This window comes from Pleuronectes platessa, chromosome 9 (genome assembly GCF_947347685.1).
Source record: "Pleuronectes platessa chromosome 9, fPlePla1.1, whole genome shotgun sequence".
NCBI classification, from domain to species: Eukaryota; Metazoa; Chordata; class Actinopteri; order Pleuronectiformes; family Pleuronectidae; genus Pleuronectes; species Pleuronectes platessa.
This window is the reverse complement of record NC_070634.1, coordinates 22,594,194-22,622,110: the sequence shown is the minus strand read 5'-3', so window position 1 is coordinate 22,622,110 and position 27,917 is coordinate 22,594,194. Positions and strand designations below refer to the sequence as shown.

The 27,917-nt window shown below is 43.1% G+C and overlaps 1 protein-coding gene across 1 annotated transcript in view; it reads left to right on the top strand.

Moving 5' to 3' along the window:
- Nucleotides 1-2,422: 2,422 nt before the first annotated feature.
- The window catches only part of raver2 (ribonucleoprotein, PTB-binding 2), a 70,449-nt gene continuing 44,954 nt past the window's right edge, over nt 2,423-27,917 (top strand). Inside the window, exons 1-2 of the mRNA XM_053431391.1 lie at nt 2,423-2,746; nt 17,522-17,588. Coding sequence (XP_053287366.1) covers nt 2,423-2,746; nt 17,522-17,588 — 391 coding nt within the window. The remainder of the gene's footprint in view (nt 2,747-17,521; nt 17,589-27,917) is intronic.

Sequence of the window (27,917 nt, the reverse complement as noted above, 5' to 3'; positions counted from 1 at the left end):
CACGTTCATTAGGGCTGCAGCTAACTCTTCTACCGGATTAACCGAGTAATGGGTTTTGTTCTATAAAAGGAAATGTTCCCATTTGGATTTCCCAGAGCATGTAATGACATTTTCTGATGTGGTGTTTTGTCCAACTAGTATAAAAAGAACACAGATGAATCAGCGTAGGAGGCAGTCGGGGCTCTGGAGTTACGATACGATAAATGTCTTGAATGACTGAAATAATTGGCCCATTATTGAAGCGGTTTCTTCTTCTCTGTTTTCTGACTTTTCTCTTGTCCACTTTAATGAGTAGTTTCATCCACTATCGTTGCCTCCTGACTGGAAACTGGTTACCTGCTTGTGGAGGAGCTTTGGCATTGACAACACATGTTTCACCTCATGAACTTTACAGAAAAAACAAACTGCTGCTCTTCCTCTATTCCCTCCGTTTGAAATGACACAAACCGATCTTCTTTTTGGCCTTTGACCTCCTTGAATTGGACTGAGCTGGAGCTCGATGTCTTTATTCACAGGGACGATCCGCGTTCACTCGGCTGTGTGTCGGCTACGCTGCTTCAGCCACTTCACTTGGCAACGTGAGATCCTTTTCACCCACTGACAACTGGGATTGTCTGGACTCCAATCTGCCAAGAAAGGCTTCACGCAGATGGCGATGGAGAGAGAGAGAGAGAGATAAAGAGAGCGAGAGAGAGGGAGAGGGAGAGAGAGAACATGGCAGTTGGATGATGCTGGTTGATTTCACCGTCTCCTACAGGCCTTGGCATGATCGAAATATTTTCTATAAGTGGGTTGGTGCCTTCATGAGTGTGATATGCATCGCCTAAGTGTGAGGTGTGTGTGTGTGTGTGTGTGTGTGTGTGTGTGTGTGTGTGTGTGTGTGTGTGTGTGTGTGTGTGTGTGTGTGTGTGCGTGTGCGTGTGCGTGTCTGCGGAAGCTACATAGTCTTTGTAAGGACTCGGCAGGGAGCTCTGTTCCCCCTCGTGTTTGCCAGGAGCAGCTTTCCACCCACGGTGGGCAGGCGGGCTCGGCTGGCTGCTTGGTTGGCATTCACTGGATGACTCGGGTAGAGAGAGGAGGGACGGCACACGGTCACATTATGCACACGAGGAGCAGGGAAGCTCTGGTGTGAATTATGAATGCCTTCTCATAGCCTACATTTAATCGAAGCAATTCACAAAAGGGTCGAGGCTTTACCGAATTATACAGAAACACAACAGTTTCTCCTGCAAGCATTGGAGACTGTGGAGAGGAATAAACCTTAATGTTCAATAGAAGAAACATCTGACACAAACAAGCTGCTGCCTCGACCGGCTGGTGTGAGCGGAGACAAATGGGGTGAGAGCTGAGGAGGGTGATGGTAAATGCTCTGTGTTATTACAGCACTGCTCTAGTCGTGATCACTCAAGATGCTTTCAAGCAGAGTTTCGCCACTCAACCTTTCACACACATTCATACAGTGCATCCATGTGCAGCACCAGGAACAGCTGTGTAGGCGTCAGGTTTATATTATTATAATGAAAATATTAAGAGTGACTTTAATGTGATGTAAGGCTGTTATTAATGTTAACTGCACCAGTTAATAAGAGTTGTTAAGCAACGTCAGATATAGATAGATAGATAGAGGAATAGATAGAGACAGATAGACAGATACATAGATACATAGATGGATAGATAGATAGATATACGGAGAGATAGATGGATAGATAGATAGATAGATAGATAGATATACGGATAGAAAGATAGATGGATAGATGGATAGATAGATAGATAGATGGATAGATGGATACTTTATTAATCCCAAAGGAAATGACCTGCAGAATTAGAGATATTTCCCTTCTCGTTGTTGCCGTAAATGTGACATTTTGTTTAAATTTGTTTGAAAAATGTAAATAGCAAATTAATAATGATCCAATAAATAATAAATAATAGAGAGGCCAACAACCAGAGGTTTTGACGCGTTAATGGCGGTGTATCGATGGCTCCTGATTGGCTCCTATACATCCAGCAGACAGTTGGGGTCGCCAGGAGTCTGAGGTGCAGCCTGACTGAAACCACGTGATCTCCAACCTGCGCTCATAGAGATTGAGTTTTATGTAACTCTTAAAATATAGAAAAATAAACTGTACCAAACAAAACCACTAAGAGATTAGTGCAAAGAGCTGTTATTTCATTATAAGCAAAATGAAAAAGTAAAAAGGAAACAGGATATTACAAGAATATTAATGGATAAATTTAGGAAGAAATTGGTTTAATTTACTCTTTAGTGATTCTCTCCCTCTCTCTCTCTTTCTTTCTCTCTATTTCCTGGCACACCTCCCACCTGCTCTCTCTCCGTGTCTCTCTCCCATCTCTCTCTCTCTTTCTCTCGCTGTGTCCCTCTCTCTCCACCTCTCACACACTTTTCCCTCAGCTACCCAAGATGGCGGCAGCCTCATCCATCCAGCCGCCGAGCGTTCACTCTTCTCTAGCCCGGGAGAGCGCACTTTCCCCGGTGATGGACAGCCCCGACAGCCGGCAGCCGGAGGATGATGAGGCGGTGGCGGTGGTGGCAGCGGCGGCGGCAGGAGCGGTGGGAGCGGCTGGCGCGTCGGGAGCGCAGTCCTCCGAGCCCGGGATCAGCCTGCGCGACCTGCCGGACCTGGATCCGGAGGAGATCGAGAAGCGTCTGGCCAAAACTCGCATGGAGCTGAGCAACAGGAGGAAAATCCTGATAAAGAACCTTCCGCCGGACACCACCAACCAGGTACCCGCTCCCCTTCCGAACCCCGGGGAGAGAAAGTCGCGTGGTTTAGTTGGTTTTCAAGTTTTGCGCACGACGAGGCTTGTTGCGCGTCGGAGTCGTTTTTTTTCCAGATGACTTTGCACCGACTCGTTCTTTTCAGGATGATCTGGTTCGATGCTGCTAATGTTCATGGGTTGAAGTAAAATAATCTATATTGCATCTTATTTTCAAAACCTCATCTCGTCCTGGTGAATTTGATTGACAGGGTTTCATTTGGGCACTTTTGGATCATTTTTACGCACCATCCCTCTTCTGTTGGTCCATGTGAAAACTGACCAATTACATCCTGGAGTTAAAGACCATGCATGACACTTCACATATCGAACGGTTGAAGAGTTTGATACACGTGAAAAACAGACCATAAAACACCATCAAAACCCGTGTATTTATAAATCCCATTATGCAAAGCACTTCAACAATGTAGATGCTTGTTTTTCTATGAGTCATTTGCAAATGCCTCCTGCCTGTCAATCATCTCAGAAAGTGTTCTGATAGGCAGATGAGTTTATCCACCATTTTACGACGAAGTTAAAGTTATCAAGTCAGAAAGCAGGATTATTTTTATTGAGGGTGTTATTTTCAAATGAACACCAGCTTGACATTTACAGTAGGGTTTCGTCCACCTTTTTCTTTTTCCCTGCCCAAAATAACACTTTCATTGAAATACTTGCAACAAACAGTGCACCAGCATATTTTTTATCATCGTTACCAACTCAGATTGTTGTGTTCTCTAACTTTACATGTCAACGGATCACTCTCTTTATCTCTGCCGTCTGTTGTGCACACGCAGGAGTCTGCACCGAGTCACTCCACTGGTTTTAACTTGATGACCTTCTCTCGATCTGTCCCAGCAGCACTTGTGTCACTGGGCAGCGGATCAAAGGCTCCGGTGGTGAACTCGTCTTCAGGCCTGTGTGGCACAAAACATTCTTAGACAGAGACTCACTGCTGAGGAGAAGCAGCGCTCTGCTCGGCCTGGTGTTTAGTTTAGAGAGTGTGTGAGGAGGAGAGAGAGAAGTGTGTGTCTGTGTGTGTGTGTGTGGGTGTGAAATGAAATGAGAAACGGAGGGGGGAATGGAGAAGTCACACGGAGCAGGTGAAGACACACAAGTGGAATTTCTCTCTCAGTATTTTCCACATTATCCATGTGTCAGAGCGAGCGGCATGTTTAGTGAGCCTGAGCAGAGCTGCATGGAGGCTGCTCCGCTCGATAGGCCACATAAATCTGTCCATTTAAAGGAGAAGTGCACGCTCTTTGACATCTCCACTGGCGCTGACACCACCGAACTGACATTATCTCAGGCTGTGGATGTTTCAGATGTCTCGGCACCTTGGCAGACGGAGACGAGCAGTTAACGAGCTTTTAGAACCACATTAGGGCTCTGTCACAAATTGCAAAATTGCAAAATTCCGGGAATATTCAAAGTTGGAAACTTGCCATGGGAATTAACGGGAATATACGGGAATTAACGGGAATTAACAGGAAATTGTGTGGGTAATTTATACTAACTGTATTTACCTTGTCATATACAGACATAAATACAAACATTTGTTTCGTCATAGGCTGATTTGAGCCCTGACGAAACTTTGGGCACTTGACTATATGCTTCTGGATCTGTGTCATTCTTAACATAGGTCTTTGCATCGTATTTGCAAATGTACACAGCCTTTCCTTCTACATTGGCTGGGGTGAAATGTCTCCACACATGAGATAGTGCAAATGGTATTGTTCTGTAGAATAAGATGAGAAAAAAGCTTGTAAAAAAACACTAATGCAATGCCAGAGATATAAATAGTTAGCCAAACAATTGGAATCATCTTTAAAAATATTTTACAATTGATGGATACATGAATAGAAAGAGGCTAGATGGACAGATGAACAATCCTCAATCAGCATGTTAATTTATTTCCCCAGTAATATCATCGAAACTTACCTGACTAGTCCTGCACACTACAGCAGGGCCATTGAGGCCTGCTGTAGTGTGCAGGATGCTGGGAATGATCTGTGCATGTGATGGAGAAATGCACAGTGCAGGGTTGAAATTCAACGTGCAGCGTGTGCTGCATTCCATACATCTTTAAAATAGATTTTTGAATGATGTTTTTATAGCTCAGCATTTACTTTGCGTATATATATTTTTTTCAAAATTCCCGGGCTGAATATTCCCATGGAAAGTTTCCGGAAATTTACCTAAAACTGTCCGCCCCTTTGCAACCCTAGTCATAAATGATGGAGCCGTCACTAAGAGAAAAACACATTATCAGACACTTTCTTTTGAGTTCTGTATTCATCCCTTTAATGCTGTTATTATTGTTCACCTTATGTCTGTGTAGTGTATTACTGGTTAGAGATAAGAGATTTTCTGTTCTGTCCTTTTTTCCCAGTAGCTGTTTAGAGGAAAAAACAAATTTTATTGACTAAATGATTGCTGGACTAATTAAAGGAAGATTATAATCAGTCATCCCCTCTCAGTATCTAATCACCGGTAATTCATTGTCTCCGTTGTGCATGTAGAGCTTAAAACCTGCAGTGATATTCATCGTGAAATTAGAATTTGGATTTTATGGGGCCACAAAGTTGTTGTTTCTTGCATCTTGATCTCTGGAGCTCAGCCAGAGGGACCATCGGTTTCTCGGTGAACTCTTCTGGTTGTTCCTGTACTTGTGTGCTCCTGTGCTCTTTGGGACCTTCAACATCGTTTGTGTGGTCAAATCACAACTTGCATTATCTCAGGGCACTTTATAGCGATTGAGACAGGAAGCCTCCCCAGATCTCAACACATTCCTGTCTGTCTCATGGTTTTTGATGGGATGTGTCGCCACACTTGCGAGACAGGTCCAATAGATTGAATTTACCACAGGTGGACTTCCGACAGGGACTAGGAACGTCTCAAAGATGATCGATGTAAAGTGAAGATCGGAATACTTGCTCAACTGACTCCATTTAACCTGCGTGGGCTCCACAACGTCCACCCGACTCCATCTTCCCATCCCCTCAGTCCCGCTTTCCTGCTGCCCCATTAGTGAACACTATATCACAGATTGTGTGAGTGTGTATGTGTGTGTGAGAGAGTCCATGGTGCACTTAGTCAGATATATGGCTCTGCTGACAGTCCTCATCTCGGGGAAAAGTAGGGGGAGGGAGGAGTGCAGTGAAAAATAGAAGTGAGGCTGGCTGAGAGGAGAGGAAATGAAGGACTGATAAAAAGAAGAATGTAAAGGAAAGAATAGAAAGAGGGGGTGAAAGGTGGTGGAGGGACAAGCAGGAGAGGAGGAGTGGAAAGAGTGATGGGGATGTGAGACAGTATTTTATGTTTTATAGCTTTTCATCAAATCTGGCCGATTTACAAAAATGCAGTTTTATTCACTGTCCTTTATTGACTCCTAATCCTTTTGAATTAGTGACACTTAATGAGTTTTAGGGTTTGAACATTTTCAAGTGTAAATATTGTAAATAAATAAAACTCACAGATTCAGTTGAGTCACTTTTAGGCAATTTATGTAAAAGAAAACTGCAGCTGCAACTGGGAAATAAGCAGGAGAGAATCCAAAATGTTCATCAGAAGAATAACAGATGTGTGATATGTAAAATTGACACCTTATGTTTTAAGTTTCACTTGCTTCAAAGTACTGAAGTTTTTTAACTTGGAGAAAAAAAGCGATTTGTTTGAGACACAGCTCAGGGTTTCCAGGTCTCAGATCCCGATCCGAGATGGGATCCCTCAGCGATTTCCCGAGAGCAAACAACAAAGTTGGAAGTATTTCTTCTAGAAGTTGAGCACAAATTTTCAGAAGGAATTTTGCCCCAGACTCCAATCGGAATTTCAAAAAGAATAAAAACGATGTTTCAATAAGCGTGAAAACATGTTTCCAGACGCACAAGATAAAAATAAACGTGTTTGTGTGTGTGTATCGATGCATGAGGAGGAGATTATCTACCAAGGACTTATTCAGTTTGTGTGCTTGTGCGTTTCTTCGTGCACACCTGGCTGCGTGTGAGTCTGCAGTTGTGTTTTCATACAGTATGTGCAGGTGAACACAAACGCAGTGTGTGCCGGGGCTGTTCCACCCACCTCCTCCTTCTGCTTTACATGCTGGGATGTGTGAGAGCGTCAGAACCAGATGTTCATCAAATCTGCCCCCTCTTGACAGTGGGCAGCCTTCATCAGCTTCATCACTTGTGTGCCCGCGTGCACACATTCATAGAGATACACACAGAGACACACACAGACACACACACACGGTTGGGATTTAGCTGTTTCCTGTGGGATCAGTCTGATGTTCAGGTCACAGGTATCTCGCAGGTTTTCAAGAGGCACCTGTTCGGCCGAGTGTTGGAACAACCAGGTCAGATCAACAAACTCCGTCAATCTGCATTACTGTTTGTGATGGGGGGGGGGAGGCATGCATAGGTTATATTCCAAACCTGTGTTTATGTAATACCTCATTAACATGATGGAATGTTGTCAACCGAGTGCCATCGTAGTTTAAGGTTGTATTCTCTCTGTTATTTAATGAAGGAAAGGAGTAACCACCACTGTAGATTGCTACACTTTGTCCCTGTGTAGGCACTTCATTGATAAAACACACACATTGGATACTGCAAGCCACCTCATACAAAAATAAGAAATACTCTTACCCCGTGGGGGGGTGGGGGAGTGTGTTACCTCCCATCTGAGCCCAGTCGCTCCAGGGCCTGAGTCAAGCTGAGCCTGGTGGGTGTGGAGGGGAGAGCGAGGTGGGTTTAAACCGGCTGACAGCAGAATCGCTCCAGTCTCAAGGCGAGCCACCTGCTTCCCTCAGCCCACTGCTCCCTTCTCTGCTCAGATTGAATCATCCATCTTCTCTATTCAAGGCATGTAAACGGATCGGGAATAAGAAATATGAATATATATAAAAGCAACAGTTTGGGTTCGACCAAGTAGCAGAATGCTAAAGTATTGTTGCCTGCAGAAGAAGAAGAAGAAGCAGCTACTCGCCGTGTTTGCCTCTGATGATATAATAATACTTTACTAGTAATAATACCTTAATGATATCACAGTGGCAAAGAAAAATTACCAAAGTTTTCTCCATTGAAACGGAAAAACTAATTACCAGAGCAAATGTAACAAAGACATGAACCTCGGTCGGACCATTGTCCAGACTTTAAGGTCCTGAAAACAACACTGTGCTGCCAATGAAGATACATCTTTTTCATGCTTTTCTTTATTTACATGAAACCAAACAAGCCGCCCCAGTTTGTGATTCTTAGAATGAGTCCGAGACGACGTGTAACACAACAGCCTGGACGTCAGTGCTGCTCTGTGTCTAGTTCCACTGCCGTCGTGAAGATGAAATAACAACTCTCCCTCTGTTTCATATCAGTACCTTTTTAATTTAAAAAAAAGAACAGCGAGTCGGAGTAAAGGGGAAACATTCCCTTCTTGAACAGGCAGAAGGAAAACAGAGAGAGAAGTAAAAACGATGCCTGCACTCTCATGTGTGTTCTGCTCACAATATGTGAGGTGACTGTTTTCTAAGAAGCTCTCCTGGCAGACATCTGATGGGCCACTGATCCGCGCTGTGTACGGTGTGAGCCACCTGTCTCTCTCTCTCTCTCTCTCTCTCTCTCTCTCTCTCTCTCTCTCTCTCTCTCTCTCTCTCTCTCTCTCTCTCTCTCTCTCTAACCCTCCCTCCCTCCCTGCCTCACTCGTTTGATAGCAGAGTAAAAGCCCCCCAATTTTTTTTATTTATAATGATTAATGCCAGTCATGTTTTTAATATTGACAATTTGAGCTGTTTTCCATTAAAGCGTTCGAGTCCAGAATTGAAAGCAGAGCTTGTGACACTTGAGAAGAAGAATTTGGTTTTATCATCATCATCGAATCCAGGGTTTGTCCTATGGAGTATATATACATGTATATATATGGAACTAAAATCCGTGGTTTGTAGGCAGTGTCATGTTTGCCGCTCTCGAAACGTGGGTGATAATGTTGCCGTTACCGTAACACTAATCGTTAAACCACACGGTCGGTGTAGAGTGTGGGTGGAGCTGCTGTGCTCGTGGCAGACGTGGGCTTCTACCTCTGTTCTTTCTCTGCAGCACACATCACTCCATCAGTAGGTCAAGGACACGGTTAGTGCCAGAAAAGAGGCCATGCAGAGTGTTTGTCCCCCAGCTCTACCCTGCTCCTTCCATCACTCACACAAACACACACACACACACACATAAACACAGACACACACACACACACACACACACACACACACACACACACACACACACACGTACAAAGGTGTTGAAATGATAGACCACTGCTTTTCACTTTCCCCCAGTGGCTGTGTTTGTGTTGTAAGCCGCTTCATTTATGACTGCAGAACAAAAGGCGTGTGTGTGTGTGTGTGTGCGTGTGTGTGTGCGCGTGTACTTTTCAGAGTAAACACATATTTCTCTCTTCATTCTTTTTCTGTCTGTTGAAGACAAAGATGATTCTTGCTTGTCTTTCTCGTCGTAAAATCTATATAATTACACTGTGCTTTTATTAAAGTGTGATTAGAGTGCAAATTGGGGTTGAGGCAATGTCCAGACCAGATAACAATTGCAGGTTGTCGTCTGTTTGCTTTATTTTTGCAAGAAACTGAAAAAGGCAGTAAAACACCAGCAGGAGAAGACATGCTGACAAATGGGGATGAGACTCGTCATGGAATTGAAATGACGTTAATAATCCTCACACTCGTGGCGCAGTGGGGAATTCCCTGATTGCACCTCCTGGGATATGAGAGGAATTTAGATTCCAACAAAGGATTCAGTTTGTTGTTTAAAGACACCGAAGCAACGTGGATGCCTTAGTGAAGGTCATCATCTGTGTGTGTGTGTGTGTGTGTGTGTGTGTGTGTGCTGTGCTGTCATCGAATGCACAAAACAGATGCAACACATTCATACCACGGCTGAGGCTTGTCTTTGACACGGTCATTTGTTGTAGCTTTGCGGTGATGGTGTGTGTTTGGTTTCCAAGATGAACAACCGCTTAAAAACAAAAACACACATCTCCCTCCCCGTGTAAACTAGTGTGTTCACAGATGTCGTTACAGTGATGTTTGAAGCCCCCCCCCCTCTAGAGGCCTCTGCACATCAACAGCGACTCAAAAATAAACGGCCCGAATAGCGAATACTTTGGAGGTAATTTCGACGCGTCTGGCTATTCACATTACGAGCGAGGCCATTTAGCAAATAAGGATAAAGAAACTCACACCTTGGGAAAAGACAGATGGAATAAACGGCGATGACCATTTCCTTAATGAAAAGAAAAGGGGGAGATTCAAGTCAGCTACAGAATATCCTTGAAATATCTGTTAGCAATGGCTAAAGAGAAATTTATAAAAGAAATTGGCAAGTTACTATCAAACTGGATATGGAAGGAAGTTCTTCTTCTACTACTACTGCTTTTAAAATGTGACACTGTTAACAGCATGTATTCTGATTGGTTGGATTTATCCAGGTCGGAAGCGGAACCTTGGGTCCGAGAAAATAAAAGCCTTTTTCATTGCTATGTGAATTTCTGTTGATTGACTGATAAGAGGATTGAAACATATTAATAACACATGGTGTGTGAAGGCCTTAACAGAAACCAATCAGCTGGTTCAATTTGTCAGGCTTTGAGATTTTGAAGGTGTGTGTGTGTGTGTCTGGAAGCCTCCTAAACCAATAGTGTTTATTCACAAAGTATTCAGACCCCTGCTGCAGCCTTGTGCTGAGATTGAAAAATAATATTCATCAATTCACACTTTTCCATGAGAGAAAATGTATTTAAAAGGAAACATTGAAGTATGACTCACAGAAGTATTCACACTCTGTTCTGTTCAAACTGAGCAATCAGGGGAGAGAGGCCTTGGTAACAGATGAGACCAGGAGACCCGGCGGTCGCTCTGGCTCAGGTCCAGAGATCCTGTGGAGACGTTTTTACAACAGGACGACTTTTGACAAACCAGACATGTTCAGAATTGAGACAAAAGTTGAGTCTATCTTTGTGCTTTCCAGTGTGTTTCAATGAGGAGAAGCTTCTGTTTGGCCAAACTGCGTCAAACCCCCCAGATCTGTGTCGGGGTATTGCACCGATGGTTTTCCTTCTGGAGGTTTCTCCGATCTTTGGAACTCAACAAATCCGCCATGGGGTTCTGGGTCACCTCTGCTATCAAGGCCCTTGCCTCCACCTTGCTTCGTCCTTAGTTTGTAGTCACCCCCAGATCACTGCCTTGACTGAGCATCCCGTCTCTGAGCTCTACAGGCGTGTCCTTCATGCCCCATCGCACATTTTTCTCTCTAATATGGATTGACGGCTGTGAAACCTACAGGATTCAATCAACTGAACTGACCACAGATCATCTCCAGTGAAGTTGTAGAAACATCTCAAAGATGAGGAAGAAAGAAACTGGCACCTGAGGCTACAAATCCACACTCCAGTTTTAGAGTTTTAAAACATCCTTGTCATAATGCCTGCCATCTACTGCAGTGAACCGCCGTAGTAGACCACAGTCAACCGCAGTTGCTTCCTGATTGGTGTATGTGAATGGTTATGACACATGGGTTTTGAGTTATGTTAGGATGAAGGGAATTATTGCTGAAATGGGGCTAAAATGAAGACCTTCATCCTGATGCACCATCTGAAACGCCACAGAATTCATGTCCTACCACCTCTAAGACATGGCTGCAATCACATTCTTCATCAAGCTCATCCTCTAAAGGCAGTTCTTCATACCCTATGTGGTCATATGTGCAGTGAGGGTGCACCCACACATGCACACACTGACACAGGCCCTGGGGATAGGGCAAGTTGCTGGAGGACCTGCTGTAAATGTCACCTCCTTTTCAAGCAGCCAGACTCTCCCACAGTGAACATTACAGCCCAGCAGGGATAAAAAATGACCTGCTCAGTCATTGTAAAGAACAGCAGGACATAGAGGAACATATTGTAGAACAGCGTTGAATAGGAAACACGTCAGGTGATTGGCCCTGACCACACACAGTTCAGGTTCTCTACCTAAACACAGCTGGGTTTTAAAGACCCGGAATCGGGCAAAGCAGATGTGTTTGCTGTGTATGAAATTAAATCTGAAGGCTGCGTTTGTCTCGCTGTGTCTTTTCGGAGCCCAGTGGCTGTTTGGAAAACATGCCTGAGCCTCGCTGAGCTTTTTTACAGCCGCGTTAATTGGGAAGCTGTTGAAATAGTGCAGTGGGAACCTCAATGAAACAAAGTACAACACGGTGGAATAGCGTGATGGGAGGAAGTGGAAGTAAGACTTCATTAAAACATGGAATGTAAAAGGAAATTGGGCGAGACGAACAGGAATATCATAAAGAGCGGCATGGTGTGCTCATCTGGTAAATTGTTTGGCCTTTTGGACGCATACAAATATTCTTTAAATGTCTCGTAATGTGCCAGAGCTGTGAGACACTGACTTTCAGCTCAAGCACGGGACAGCAGAGCAATACAAATCAGCAGCAGAATGGGGCAGACGATAGATTTGACCTCGTCTGAATGTCACCGAGTCCGTTTCAATGTCAGCGTCTGCACAGTCTAGTACCAACTACAGCAGCTATCATGGAGTTCAGTAAGGCAGCAGAAGACAGCCAATGGCAGGAGGCGTAATGTCTCAGGGACGTCTGTCAGTCCGTCTGTCCAGATAGAAGAAGCCGATTCGAATTCAGTGGTCAAATGTCACTGTGATCCTACAAAACACGTTTTTTGGAACATCTCTTCAACTTAAGAACAAACGTTCACTTCGACTCAAAGATGAAATTAATTAAATTTGGGTCAAAGGTTATGCTGACCTCATATTATTGTATATCAGGAACACAAATTGAAACTGCATCGGTTGGTAGAGGCATACAACAACAGGAGGGTAATTCAACGTCCCTTCAATTCCCTTTGCTCAGGGGGATATATGTTCCTTTAGTCTCTGACTTTCATGTCAATTCAAACACATTAAGAGAAACTAAACCAAGCAAACCATGAAACAGAGGTTTAAGCAGATCGAAAAGAAGAAGCAGGGCTTTGGTCGACAATTACAATTTTGATTAAACCCTCACATGCTTCCTTCCAAATGGTTAAATCCTGTTTTATTCTTTCTCTCCTTGCCTGTATCGTGTCTTTGTAAAAAAAACTTTAAAACCTTGTTTCCTCAACGCTTCTGCAGTTGCATTTTATGTATATTTATTAAATCCTTTCAAATTCCCGACACAAACTGTTTTATGAGTCTCCACAAACAGTAATGTAAATCCCAACCTGACTGGTTGGTGGAGGCATTAAACCATGAAGAGGTACTTCTACTTTTCAACTGGTTTTATATCCAGTATATTGGTTTTATTGCAAAGTAAGTTTGAAGTCATGACATATTTTGGCCATAACATTTTAAATATTAAAACCTCTCTCTCTCTCTCTCTCTCTCTCTCTCTCGCTCTCTCTCTCTCTCTCTCTCACTGTAGTTGATCGATTCAATTGAGATAAAATTGTTTTGCATATTCAACTGTATTTCAGATGACATTTTAAAGATTATGTCGGCTCAAAGAATAGGTGGTAAGTGTCTGTAGCTGTCAGTGACTAAGTTTTCAGATGGTTCTTCTTCCTCATCCTCCTCTTGTCTGTAGCAGGATGTATGGATCATGAAATAGATGAATATGGAGCACGGATCTAATGTATCATTTCCTCTTCACTCTGTCTCTTTCTCTCTCTTTCTCTCTCTCTCTCTCTCTCTCTCTCTCTCTCTCTCTCTCTCTCTATCTCTCTCTCTCTCTCTCTCTCTCTGTTTCCCTCTCAGCCATTACGACTCGCTCTGCGCTGATATTACAGGGCGAGCGAGTTGACCCTCTGTGTGGGCTGCCTCGCACGGCCTTCACTGATAGGGAACATGCCTGCTTGCTGTGCTCATGTGTGGGTGGAACAAGAAGAAAATGTACATATTAGAACAGCGCCAACATTGAGGTGTTTATTTTTCATTCTTATGGAAATGATGACATAAGTGTGCGTTTTCCGTGAAGTGAACGACCACATGACCTCCTGGAAATATCAAAGATGCTTTCACGAGTTGATGCATTACAATCGCGCAAAGTTCTTTTGTGTTCATCTCTGAATGGAACACACAGAACACATTAGCCAGCAGTGAATAAAAGCACAGAATATGGGCAACGTCAGCTGACAACACAGAGTAGAATCATCATTATAATGATGTGCTAATAATTTTTTTCCCACATTCACTTTATTTATTCACTCGAGCCCAGAATTCTATTCACTGTATTTTACAAACTTTAACCTTCGGAAAACAGATCCCAGAGATTCTTGTTTTCAGAATCCTCTTCAATTATTTATTTGATCTAAAAACAACAATAGTTGGAGCGTGATGACGTCACTTCATTATGTGCAGTGCAAAACGTGTTGATTACAGAGGAGCAGAGAAAAATCTCAAATCTAAAAAAAATATATAGTTTTCTATATTTAAAAATGTTTTTTATGGTTATTTCGGAAATAAATTAACAATAATCTCTGTTTCTACAGCACGTATGTTTAGTAATTTATTTTGGACAACATATAATGAATCTTAAATAAAATACTTAATTTTATTCAAGTTCAAAATGTTAATGGTAATAAAAGGTTAAAGATATAATATTGTACAAAATTTGATGAAAAACATGTCAGATTTGGGGATTTCTGGAATTTTTGCACAATTTCTTTACTTTTTATTTATTTATTTTGCTTCATTGATTTGCATAACATTTGGCTTAGCTGAGGCATGTGAAGATCCTCCAAGCAATGACTCCACACTAAGCACAAATGCAGATGTATAGCATCGTCATGACAGGCAGGGTGGGAGGAGATGGAATACACTAAGAAATCAGAAACAGTATCATATTCTTAATCTAATAATCTTCTCTGTGTTGCCCCTCTGAGTTCTCCACAGTCATAAATCACCAGTTTGAGCCGGATGAATAATGTGGAGGTGCTCGTTTGTGAGATTTGATCACTCGTGTAAATTGTGTCCCTCACACTGCCACATGAATCTGCAGATCCAGGTTTCATTCACAAAGAACAATAATTTCACTCTGCAGAGCGTAAGTCGCTGCCGTCAAGCATCTGCAAAAATCTTAAATAATTTCTCGTCGAGTCAATGAAACGATTAGAAAACATGAACAGTCAACGATGTGTAATGAGAACAGCACTGTGTTGTGACAGAAACATGGATTTACTGGTTTAAGATGAGGCGAGGACACTAGATAAACGTCTTTCTGAAGAGAGGTGGTCCGTGACTGGGAGGTGGTCTGCAGGGTGTGACCGTCTCTCAGAGAGAAGTGAGAGAGGAGATAATACTATCGCCCTAAAGGAGGCGGTGCGCTGTCAGGTGCAACAGAGGATGACACAGCACAGTTAACTGCACAGATACCCTGAGGCAGCTGAAGTGAGAAGTTTCCCAACAACCACCGCAATATATAAGTTGCTTTGCCCAAAGATATGGCGATACAAATCTTTATGAAAAATTTGAAGGGGGGGGTCTGGAGTGTCTATCTCCCACCATCCAATCATAAAGTCTATGGGTTGTTCCATTTCCCATAATTTGGCCAAATCCTGCTAGAAAAATGGCGATGAAACTCCTTGGTGGAGGTAAAAAGTTCTTAAAAGATTAAGAGTTCTTGAGATGTCTGAGCCACATACAGACAGACAGAGATTTCTGTAATCAATTTGATTAACTTTGTGTAATATTCACACTCACAAATTAATTCAGATTTAAGGAAATTTGATATGAGCTCAAATTAATGTATTTTTTTTCCTTGTGAAAAATTATGAGACTTTTCCATCTGGTCTTTTGTTTCTACCCAAGCGTAAAGTCGTAATACAAGAAAACTTGGTTTAACTTAACAACTCACACGAGCCACATACGATTTGATCTGTTTGCTCCAGTGTGTAGAGTCAGGAGAACATCACTGTGGATAGAGCAGGTTTGTCGGATGTGCGTCATCTACCGGCCGTTACAGCGTGTCTCTCGTGGCACTTAGCAGTAAAAGCTTGATGCACAGCGTTTAGCCTGAGCCTCACGGGTTGTGTCCTTGCTGTGGGTGTTGATTTCTTTCTGTTTAGTTGCTCATTCTTCATTCCCTCCACCTCCTCTGTGTTCCTGTTCGATCAGGAGCGTTTGTGTTCTCCGGCTTTGACAGTCACCGGATCCTACGAGGATCCTCGTATCACAGGGGGGTTACATCTAGAAAAGGAAACAGCCTTGATGCCGGGCTCTGAACAGTCATCGACTTGTGTGTCACGGAGACTCTGTGTCTGTGTAACAGTGGAATCCAGCAGGAAGGCACCGGGGCTAACAGAGAGGTGTAGCAGCGAGCGGTGGAGTTCATAATTCACAGTGACAGAGTGTGAGCATCTCTTACTCTGCTATCACAGCTCTGTGTTTGCTCCCTCTCCTGTCTCTGTGCATCAGGAGCTGTCACTGAAGAGACAAACACAGCAGGGTGGACTCTGCTCTGCCTATAAATACAAAGAGATTTATAACTCTGCCATGCAGCAGTGTGTGTGTGTGTGTGTGTGTGTGTGTGTGTGTGTGTGTGTGTGTGTGTGTGTGTGTGTGTGTGTGTGTGTGTGTGTGTGTGTGTGTGTGTGTGTGTGTGTGTGTGTGTGTGTGTGTGTGTGTGTGTGTGGATTGGAGTTCTATGTGTTGGGATACCATCTTTATAAACTTGACAGGAGACAGACATCTTTTCATCTTTAAAATGGATAAACACTTGAGAGACAAATGACCATGATCGGGGAAGTTTCCTGTCAAAATGCTCATAAGGCTTCATCAATGTAAAGTGTGGGTGGGTGTGGGAGGGGGGGGGGACATGCTGCTATCCCCCTACAATGTTATAAGGAACCCTTCAGTACATTTACAGTACTTGCATTGGGTTTGTGTGTTTTTTCCACTCTACAGTTTATATTTACTTTGTTAGATTCTCTTCATAGTCGGATTCTGTTATTTATGTAAAACTGTTGGTTGAGGAGCAAAGGTTTTTCTTATTATTGAATATTTTTTGGTGAACATTTATCTATGTTCAGGTTGTCATGGGGATTATTTGAATACTCGCCACATGAATACTTTAATAGTTTGATACTGGAAACAGTTATATACAGTTATTAACTCTCCTGACTAATAATGTGAAAAGTTCATTTGACTCAGCTGTTGACAGTTACTTAAGATTTGTGTTAATCGATTAAATTTGATTTCATATTCCTTTGTGGTCAACAGATGCATTTTAACTCTGAAGATTTGGGTAATGGATTACTTTTTATCATATGATAACTGAGTGGCAGCATGTAAAGGTTAAAAAGTGTAGGGCCTCAAATTGAACCCTGAGGAACGCCACAATTCAGTTTATGGCTCTCAGACAAGAGGCATTCGGTAGGAAATTGTTAGAGCTTGACCAATAAGGGTTTTTGGGGACAGATAGTATATTTTTGAGCAAAACATTTCTGAAGTAATTATGAAATCAGCGTGCTAACTTTCGAGGGCTTTTTGTCAAGTATTCTTGAATATTTAGAGATGATAATTTAATCAAGTCCTCAGTTGAATTTTTTTTAATTAATGAATGACAATTGTTGGTTACAGCCTTTAAGTTAAGAGACTTTTATATTTTGAATGAACATTTTTACATTCAAGTGTTTGAACTCTCAGTTATTCTCTTTTGACTGATGTTTTGTCTTTCTCTCTCATTCTGCTTCTCTACAGGAGGTCCATGAAATTCTGAAGGAGTACGAGCTGAAGTACTGCTTCGTGGACCGCAACAAGGGCACAGGTACAACCTACACTCAACCAGACATGTATATGTGTAGTCCTATCGTTGTGAGGACCCCTTATTCATTGACATGGTACATTCCCAAGACCTTAAACTCGATGAGTTGTCTCAAACCTTTATCCCAACCTAAACCTAATTCTACCCTCAACTGCAGAACCAGGTCTTCACTCTTAAACGAGACTTTGAAGAAGTGAAGATCTGACACAATGCCATTTGCACTTGGTCCTCACAAAGATGGATGTACAAGCGCACACACACACATACACACCAATCCAGGTTTTTCTCAAATTAACCTGAAAATGAAATTGTTAACCGCCACATTGTAACTGTCGTCACATATTTATATTTTATGTTGAATTAGTGCCGTAGCGATATTTACACTGTGGGTAGCAGGAAGTATGACTGGAACACTACTAGATGAACAAACTGGGTTAATTATGTAGAGTCCAGGCAGGAGGGGGGTGGGGGGGGGGGGGGGCACTCAATATAATTTAAATAATCACCACTATGTACCTTAAACTTTTAGCTATGTTTTGGGCACATTTTGATAAAAGTAATTATAACTTTAATTGTACAAGCACACACACACACACACACACACACACACACACACACACCCTTGCCCTAGAGTGTGTCCCTTTCCAGGGAAATCCCCCGTGGTGCCTATATTTAGTCCGTGCAGTCGGCCAAGCACCTGAAACGTAACTCCTTTAGAAAGTGGACGGGAGCTGTAAACAGCTGAGAAATCAAAGCGCCCGCCCGTCCAAAAGGTTAATGCTGTTTTAAGAGCAGGGGGGAGCCTGGTGAAACACGGGCCCTCGTCGGACCGGCCGCCGCCGCGCTCCACTAATTAGGCGGCGGTGGTAGCGTGGGTGTGTAGCTCTGTTGTACAGGGGTGAGCGGCGTGGGAGGAGAATCCTGGGTCACGGACATCAGAGGCTTTTTAAGACAAACTTTAATATTCTATCCACAAAAGCACCACTCTACTTCTTCTGTCTTGCCGTTTCTCTCTCTCTCTATATATATATTTATATATTCAGAGGACGTGCACAAATATGGATGATGAAACGCAGAGTTAACGGACAGAAGGCTTTAGTTTCCGTATACGTTTGTTACGCTGAGCATGAGTGAGCCTTAACCTAACTATTGGAGAGAAGTAGAAACAATAGTGTTTTTGTGTCGCGTCTCATTTTACCTCGGCTCTAAATTGCAGAAAATATCAAATGACCTCGGACACTGATGACGGTTAATCTGAGAACCATTAAACCATATTTACACCTGGATTTGCTCATTATTATTGGCTCTGATGAAGCTGGCGGCTCTTTTAGTGTTGCATGGGTGCTGGGAGATTCCTGACTGCTCTAGTTAGACGTGTGGACGAATGTGTTCAAGCTTCTGTAGCTTTGCACGTGTGTGTGTGTGTGTGTGTGTGTTTGTGTGTGTGCGTGCCAAATGATTGAATATTTTCCTGTATCCGGTAACCCCTCTGGCTTGTCACCTTCATTTACCCTCGGCTCCTGTCGTTTTATATTTAGGGTGTTTGTGCTGATGTGTACATACATGCGTCCTAACAGATGTACAGCTGCGTCCTCTGTGTGTTTTAACAGGGAGAGAGTAGTGTTGGGTGTTTACGTGTGGTAAGTGTGTGTGTGACCCGACAGTCAGCTGGAATCTCCTTCTATTGGATCAGTTTACATAGCAGCCGGATCATCTCACCGCGACCGAGTGTTTACAGCCTGAGTCACACTGGCCGTCCTCTCTCTCCCTCTGTCTCTTCCAGCTTGAAGATTTTCTGTGTCTGTGACCATGCAACAGTTTAAAAGTTTGAAATGCAGCACTGGAGTCATAATAATTGTAACTTGAAGTTAGACCAGCACCTTTCAAGAGACCCAAGGCCGTTTAAATGTGTCACACGTGGAGCTGTTTTTAAATGGAAGCTTGAAATTGGTGGAAAAGCTCAGATTTGACTCTGGCTCAGACTTTCAACTAGTGTTACCTTGGCTTTTACTCAAACGGAGAAGATGCCAACATTGTTTATAGAGATCAACTGAATGAATGTGTGTATATGTTTGTCATATTTGTATTATACAGATTCAATGCATTGGAATTGGACAATTTCCAGTCTTCAGAAATTATTTAATATCAAGTTTCAGTTCTAAAAAATCCATTCAAATCTGGTTAAACAGTAAAAAAAAGGGATTGGGGCTGAAACTAAAGTGAAGTCATAAGATCATATTGTCCCGCTCTATAATTTGTACAGGTGCTGAATTAATAGAGCCATTCACAGGCGCAAGTTTCACATCATTATGTCACTTTCATGTGTCAAAGTCCTCCCTGCTTCTTCAAAGTGAGGTGCTCGCTGCTGAGGTTTTTCAGAGCTGCACTTCTAAATCACTCATTAAATCAGGTTGTGCTTTACTGAGGCAGCGTCTCCCTGCATTTAGAGTTTGTTGTGGGCTCTGAGCTCTTGACTCGCTGTCGAAGAGACGCTTATGTTAATCACACGTCTTTCATCAGCTTTTATTTTTCACTTGAACAAAGTCTCTGCTGTTAACACTGTTTATCACTGTTATCTCCCACAACCTGACACTAGAGGGTGAGAAATGTGAGCTTTAGTGTGAAGTTGAAGATAAAGAGATGCTTAACAGCAGTTTAAAATGTTTCATCCATAGACTATACAGATAGATGCACGGCATGAAAGCTCCCTGAGAGTAAAGCCAAACCATCTTGATCGCCCCCCTTGTAGCTGGCTGGAGTATGGTTCCTAAACACCCCCTCCTCCATGTTGCAAGATGGGACACACCCCATTGTTTTGTTAACGAGTGAGGGACAGATGTAGAATGAGATGGACGTGGGGGTCAAAGGCAAAGCTTTTGATTTACCAGTGGATCTAATTCTGACCCTTGCTTTTGGTCATGAGCTCTAGGTAGTGACAGAAAGAACGAGACTGGGATAACGAGAGTCCAAGGGATCCATCCGACCTCAGGCCATATGGTGAGGGGTGAGGACATCCGGGGAGAACCCTGAGTAGAGACACAGCTCACTCACGTCGGAAAGGAACAGGGGAGATGGTTCTTGTTGCTAATCAGGATGCCTCCTAAGTGCTTTCTGTTGAAGGTTTACTGGACACGCCCAACCTGGAAGAGACCCAGGGTTTAACCCAGAACTTGCTGGAGGGAATAAGGTTAGATCACATCATCTGCGGACCCTTGTTATCCCTCAGGAAGAGCAGGGAAGCGTGTCAGGGATAGGTACGTCTGAGATACCCTACTATGCTGGTAACCTTCAAGACCCAAGCCTGGATAACTGGAAGACAATGGATGGATTGATTGTTTCTGTCATTTAATGTAGTTCTTATCACACTGAACAGTATTTTCAAGTGTTCATGTATGCTCAGTTTTACTTAGTTATCTGATTCTATAAAAACATGATTGACACTAGGACCTGACTCATGATTGGTCAATGGTGCATTGGTGGGACCTAAACACCACAATCTCTTTTCCGAGATATCTTACCTTAACTTAAGACGTTGTCCATCTTTGTACACAGTCCTTTAGAGTATTTTCTTTTCATATGAACCACTAATCAATAAGTCTATATGTTCACAAGTATGACAAGATGCAGGACTAGATCAGACACTAACCTGGAGGTGCAGGCGAGTCACCGTATCAGCAGGCGGAGGCAGGAGAGATGGTGAAGGACTGAATTGAGCTTCATCAATCTCACTTTACTTTGCTGCCGAGCTCTCAGCAGAGAGTTAGCTGGAATCAGCTTCAGCCTAAAGAGAGATCTGTTCATTCATCGTTGAGAATGTAACTGGATTTGAAGTCGTTCTTTCAGCTTTAACAAAAAGAGGCAACATTCAGGTCAGCGAGTTCACACGTATTTCCCCGCAAGGTTGAATCGTGGGAAGAAATAATGTTTTAAATTTTTTATGATGTGGAAATATTTGGTAACAAATCATTGTGCAGGGCTGATCATCGTTCATCTGATTCAGTCTGGGTGCACTTGACGAATTGCCCCCCCCCCCACACATCAGGATTTAACAGATTATTTTGTTGATGGAGAAAGTATTGAGTCTGTTGCACATTTTGTCATTGTGATGCATAACACAGCAGATTTCAGTCAAATTAGCTTAAAATGTGAAATTGGTTTTATACATCTCTCGGCTGTTGCTATCTGCCCGGGGGCTTTGTAATAAATGCACTATGAGAAATTAATCATATGAAGGAAATGGAAGTTCCCTTTGTGAACTCAGTTTTAATGATTTTCTCACGATGGTGGTCCAACATAGGGTGTTTTTTAAAAGTAATTTATGTAAAATCCACTTTTAAAATCATAGTCTACCCTTTTATAGAAATAGACAATGTGTGATTAATCGAGAAAACATTTTGCTCCGAGAATATGTGAGCAGAAACTTTTGCTTATATATAATATGTCTCATCTGGGAAATTTAAAGCAGAGACGATGTGGCCCCACATGTACATGTAGGCTTTGAGCTGCATTCAGACCTCCAACACACAGACGCTGCTGTATAGACATTGTGTTCACCCGGTCATCCACAGTCCACAGTCGCTCTTCAGTGTTATCTCCGAACATCACCTCTGGAGTTTAAGTAAACCCACACAGGTCAGACTCTGCTGACGAGGAGGTATAGATCCCGAATGACATCTCTCCTCCAGGGGAAAGAGAAATGGCTGCAGGGTTTTGTGTTTTTGCGCAGAGATTTTTCTTTTTAATAATTGGTGTGAAATGCAGACATATTCCCTGAGTTGAGTGCATCACATATGCAGACACTCGAGCACAGTCGAGCGTGGCATGCACAGTTTTTATCCAGTGCTCAGCGAGTCACATGGGAGAGCGACAGACTTGTATTAGTTCTCACAGATGTGAGTTAATGTTCTTTCGGCGAAGAGAATCCGTTATAACATGGAGAGGCATGGGACGTGTTTCATTTTCACACGTGTTTCATTTTCACTTCATGTATGTGTTCAAGTGACCCTGCTGCATTTTGTCTGGTGACCCCCCCCCCATATTCAAGATGAATCTGGCTTTAATTAACTTCGCTGAGGAGCTTTTGCCGTCATCCATGTGTATGTTATTTAGCAGGATTACACAATAACTACTGGACGGATTAAACTTGATCAAAGGATATGAAATGGGTCAGGATAGGACCCCTTACATCTTTGGTGCGGATCTGGGGGCAAATCCAGGACATTTTCCTTTACCAAGACAAAATTTCATCGATGTTGGTGGAAAGAATCTGGCATATTATATATGGGTCTGGTATTTATAAATTTCTGCAATTTAGTTCAGCTTGATTGAATTTAAGAGGAATGTTTGGCCTTGGTGGTGGCTGACATTTGTTTGTTGGTTTGTTTATTAGCAGGATTATTCCAAAAATAACAGAAAGCCCATTTCCATAAAACTTTGTGGAGGGACGGATGAACGATGGCCGATGGAAGAACGCATAAACATTTTAAGTGGATCCAAATAAACAGGCAGATTCAGGTTTTCACTTTCTTTCACATGGCCGGACAGGGTGTTGGGCCTGGCAGATGTACGTGTTCTCCGAGTGCAATATACTAGTTCTATAATTATAATGACAAAGGAAGTGCGAAGGTGATAAGATGAACACTGTCGAGATATTCTACGTCTACATTCAAACAGAGGACAGAGATTTCTGGAATTATTACATATATATATGCTGTAACTGCAATTAAATCAAACGATGATGAGGTGGAGTTTACTTGTCTCTCGAAGCAGCTCAAGTGCCATTAAATGACTTCAGCGCTATAGTCCTTTAACTTGAGGTGTGAGTCACTGGCTTTATAGGAAACAAGTGTTAATTACATTAGTTGAATTCTTTCTGGAAGAACAGTTTGACCCCTCTGTTTCTTTATAGAGCCAGTTTTTCCCTGCGTTTGCTCTAATTGAGTTAACTGGGTGAAGCAGAAGAGATTACAATGATAAACTGTTGTCCTCTGTCTGTCTTATCGCTCTCCGAGGTGTGTTTCTCTGGTTAGTGGTTCCTCCTTCTGGCTCGTCCTCTGCCCTAATTGAAACGTTCTGCTCGGCACAGCTCTGGCATACGTCTGCGCCTCATGACCATATCGGTTCGCCGAGCCCAGCCTCCGCCGATGGACTTATTAGGTCATGCAGATGGGAGTGTTTATGTGTCTGTCTGTCAGTATGTCCTGCAGTGCACATATCGGTTCTAATGTGTGTGTTGAAGCGTGTCCCGCTGTGTGTGTGTGTGTGTGAGGCTTTGCTTCGGGCTGTTGCTTCAGCTCCTCTGCTAATGATGATTTTTCCTTAAACACCAACCCTGACTACACAAGTAAAGAAACTCCTCTGCCTCCCTTGTCCTACCTGCCCTCTGTTTGTGTTGCTAAGTTATTCCCCCAAAAGGTATTTAATCCTCTCAACCCTCTCTGATCTCTTCTTGCTGCCACCAGCCTCTCTCTCTCTCCCTCCCTCTCTCACTGCTTTCCTTCCTTGCGTCCTTTCCTCACCTTTAGCGAATGTAGGCACCTTACCAGCAGCTTGTTAGCTGTCCCATGGCTTGCATTCAAAAAGTTAAATCTTCCATCATTATCAGTCTCCGCGCTCACATTAGTATCTGGCAAAAATGCCAGCTCTAGATAAAATGTCATTATGAGAGCAGATGAGCAGTTGCCTGCATTTGATCTTTTTTCAGATTTAGATTTCAGCTCTTTTTTTAAGGACTTCACAACCAGAATGTTTCAGTTCACTTGTACACAGTTTTGAAAAATGGAGTGTGATTGTCGATGAATCGACAAACTTTATCGCTTTTCTATCCTCAAGTGGATAATATAGTTTTTTGTCTTTAAAAATTCTGCTAAGTTAAAAAGCCCAAAGTGAGCTCCTCTCACAAAAAACACTGCTCCTGAATCTCCTGAAGCTCCTGAAGCTCCTGAGGCTCCTGAATCTCCTGAAGCTCCTGAGGCTCCTGAAGCTCCTGAGGCTCCTGAAGCTCCTGAGGCTCCTGAAGCTCCTGAAGCTCCTGAAGCTCCTGAAGCTCCCGAAGCTCCCGAATCTCCCGAAGCTCCCGAAGCTCCCGAAGCTCCCGAAGCTCCCGAAGCTCCCGAATCTCCCGAAGCTCCCGAAGCTCCCGAGGCTCCCGAAGCTCCCGAAGCTCCTGAAGCTCCTGAGGCTCCTGAAGCTCCCGAAGCTCCTGCAGCTCCTGAGGCTCCTGAAGCCCCTGAAGCTCCTGAGGCTCCTGAAGCTCCTGAAGCTCGTGAAGCTCCTGAGGCTCCTGAGGCTCCTGAAGCACCTGAAGCTCCTGAGGCTCCTGAAACTCCTGAAGCTCCTGAGGCTCCTGAAGCTCCTGCCCCTCATTTGCATAATGCAGGTTTAGCATTTAGTCTGACACACCCCCTAACAAAGCCCAGTCAGGTAAGATTGGAGGCTGACGTTTCTGACAAGCTCTTGACCAATCACAACAGAGTGGTCAAGTTGACCAATCAGAGCAGAATGGGCTTCATCGGGAGGGGTCGCCTCAAAGAGACAGACTGTGGAAGTCATGTGTTTTCGGAATGTTAGAGCATTTAAAACTTTTCAAGCAATAACCCAAATTAAAATGATTAAACTTGAAAGTGAGCAGAATGTGTCTCCTTCGATGCATTCGATTTAAATCCAAAGAAGCCCTCACAAAATTAGTTTGCAAGTTCCTATTCCACTGTTTAAACTATTTATCTCTTATTTTGAGATTCTAATATCATCCATCTCCTCGGTCAGTCATGTAAAGAACCTTCTGAGTGGTTTTTGTGGAGCTTCACAGTATCATGGCTGATGGAAAGAAAGTTGACTTTTGGGCAGAGTTAACTTTTTCTAAATACTGAATATATAAAGAAAAGTTCGGTGTCAGGTCTCTGCTGCTGGGACTGAATTCACAGTTCTGATTTGAAACCCCCCTGCCAGACACTCACAGTGGCAGACAGGCCGCCTGACAGATGCACACATTTACATATGCACCCGCAGACAGGCATGTGAGGCTGTCTGCCAGCCCGTCAGGAATCTGCAGGCCTCAGTCCGTCCGTCCACTCACCATTCACTCGACCAAACAACGCTCGCCGCTTCCACATGACGTGCCACCACTCCAGGGTATGTGGACTAATTCGGCAGCGCTGCGGAACCAGGGATCTGGGGACACAATGGCGAGGGTTATCCTGGGAATCCCTGCTTTTCAATGGGGGCCTTTGTGCACCGTCCAGTAATGAAGACAACGTATGCCGGGCGAAAAGTTCATTGAACCGTCCCTCTGTGTGTGACGGCTCGGACGAGGGAGAAAAAATACACAAACCGAGGGACATTTATAGTCTCAGTGACTTGACCTGTAGTCACATCACCCGTTGGCATTTGTATCGACATAAACAAACAATGGAAACACTCACTACGCTGTTCTTTCTCCCTTTTTTACTCCAATTTTCTTTCTTCTGTTTGGCGTTTACATCAATAAGCTGCTCTCTTAATTGTTTCCAGCACTCAGAAAGATTCATATATGTCTTTGGGTTGTTTTTGGTTTGTGTTTTTGATAATTATGCAGCTGAATGGAAAGTTGATTAGCAGGACCAGTTGATTTGTGATGACTGGAAGGGTGCATCTGGTTTGAACGTAGAAAAAGACGGAGGATGAGAGTCAGAGAAATGTCTGTGGTTCACAGCCTGAGGTTTCTGCAAACGTCTGAAAACTTTAAAACCATTAAATGAAGCCCAACAGTTGTTTACTTATTGATTAATTCCTTAGACCCATGTTTATATTCAAGTATTCTTGGCCGAGGGTTTGCGTTGTGACGTTGATGTGTATGCATTCGATACAGGACATGCATACTCTAAAAAGAAGAATAGCGATATAAGAAATTGTAGGATGTGCACAAAAATGATTTCCAAGTATATATACTTTCTATTAATATGCTTAAACTTGGCTGCAGCACAGGTGTCTGCTATTGTTTGTAGTTCCTGAGTTACATTCATCTTCCATGGAGGATAAGGGGTGGCAGTATTATGCTTAATAGTTTTTAAACTTGTGTATAAATGTGCTAAGATACAGGGGTTTTATCTTGCATCCAGTTTATGTTTATTGTTTCTTAATTCTATGACAGGAATGTGGCTGCAGGATTTAAATCAGATTCAGGCCGAATCAGAGTCTCAGTCATTGAAAAGAATAAAACCTCAATTCAAACATCACATCACACCGTCCGGCACGATTATCTCTTGTGTCCATAAATCACAAAGCGGAAGAAGCTGCGACATGATGTGAAGTGGACGGACTCCATTCATATGACTGTGCTTCTGCTTAACTGCACTTTAAGAGCAATTACTCAAATAATGTCATTAGTAAGTGGAGTTGAGAGTTTAGCTACTCAGTAAAAGCTTTGTGTTATTGTGTATGTCTAATTGTGTGTTTGTGTGTGTGTGTGTGTGTGTGTGTGGTGTACTCACAACACAACACAACACAACACAGCACAACAGTGATGAGGATACTCAACACTTTTTTCTTTATCTCACTTTTTGTTTGCCTCCATCTTCCTCCCTCTTGAGTGACAGAAGCCGAGTCAATCTAATTGGTTCCCTGGACAGAAGCTTGTCATTGCGCTCTCGTCTTTCTTTCTTTCTTCCTTTCTTTCTTCTATCACTTCCTCCCCTCTTCCTCTTCCTCTTCTCTCCGTCATCATCTGTCCACCTGTCTCCTTGTGAATCCCCAAATGCAAATCAGCACAGGCCACGCAAATATGATGTGGCTGTTATCTTTGTTCACATACACACATACACATACACACACACACACACACACACACACACACGCACACACACACACATACAAACACACACACAAAGGCCTGTTATTTTACCTTTTAACTCTCGCTGTGAATATGTCACATCGTGTTTCATGTTTGTGCGTATCCTCTATTTTCAAATTCTGCCGATTTTGATTGGGCCAAGTGCACTATGGGTAGCTAATGAAGCAATAGCTACCCCCCCCCCCCTACCCCTCCATGCACATGTCTCAGCTTGTTATTAAAAATTAAAAGATGATGATGATGATTGTCATGGATCTGGTTTCTCTGCTGGTTCTCACCCACATCACTGGTCCTCGCTGCCCTTGCCCATTACAAGGCGACTGTGGATAATGGGCCCCGGAAAGTCCAGAGGCTTCCTCGTCCTTCCTGCTGAGAGCAGGGGCTGTTGTGAACCTGCCTGTTTGGAATGGGCTGCTCTCTTGTCCTGTGTATATATCTCCGAAGCTACTTCTGGAATTATTCATTGTCATTAGTGAGTCCTCCTCACACTTCTATTGTTTGTGTGG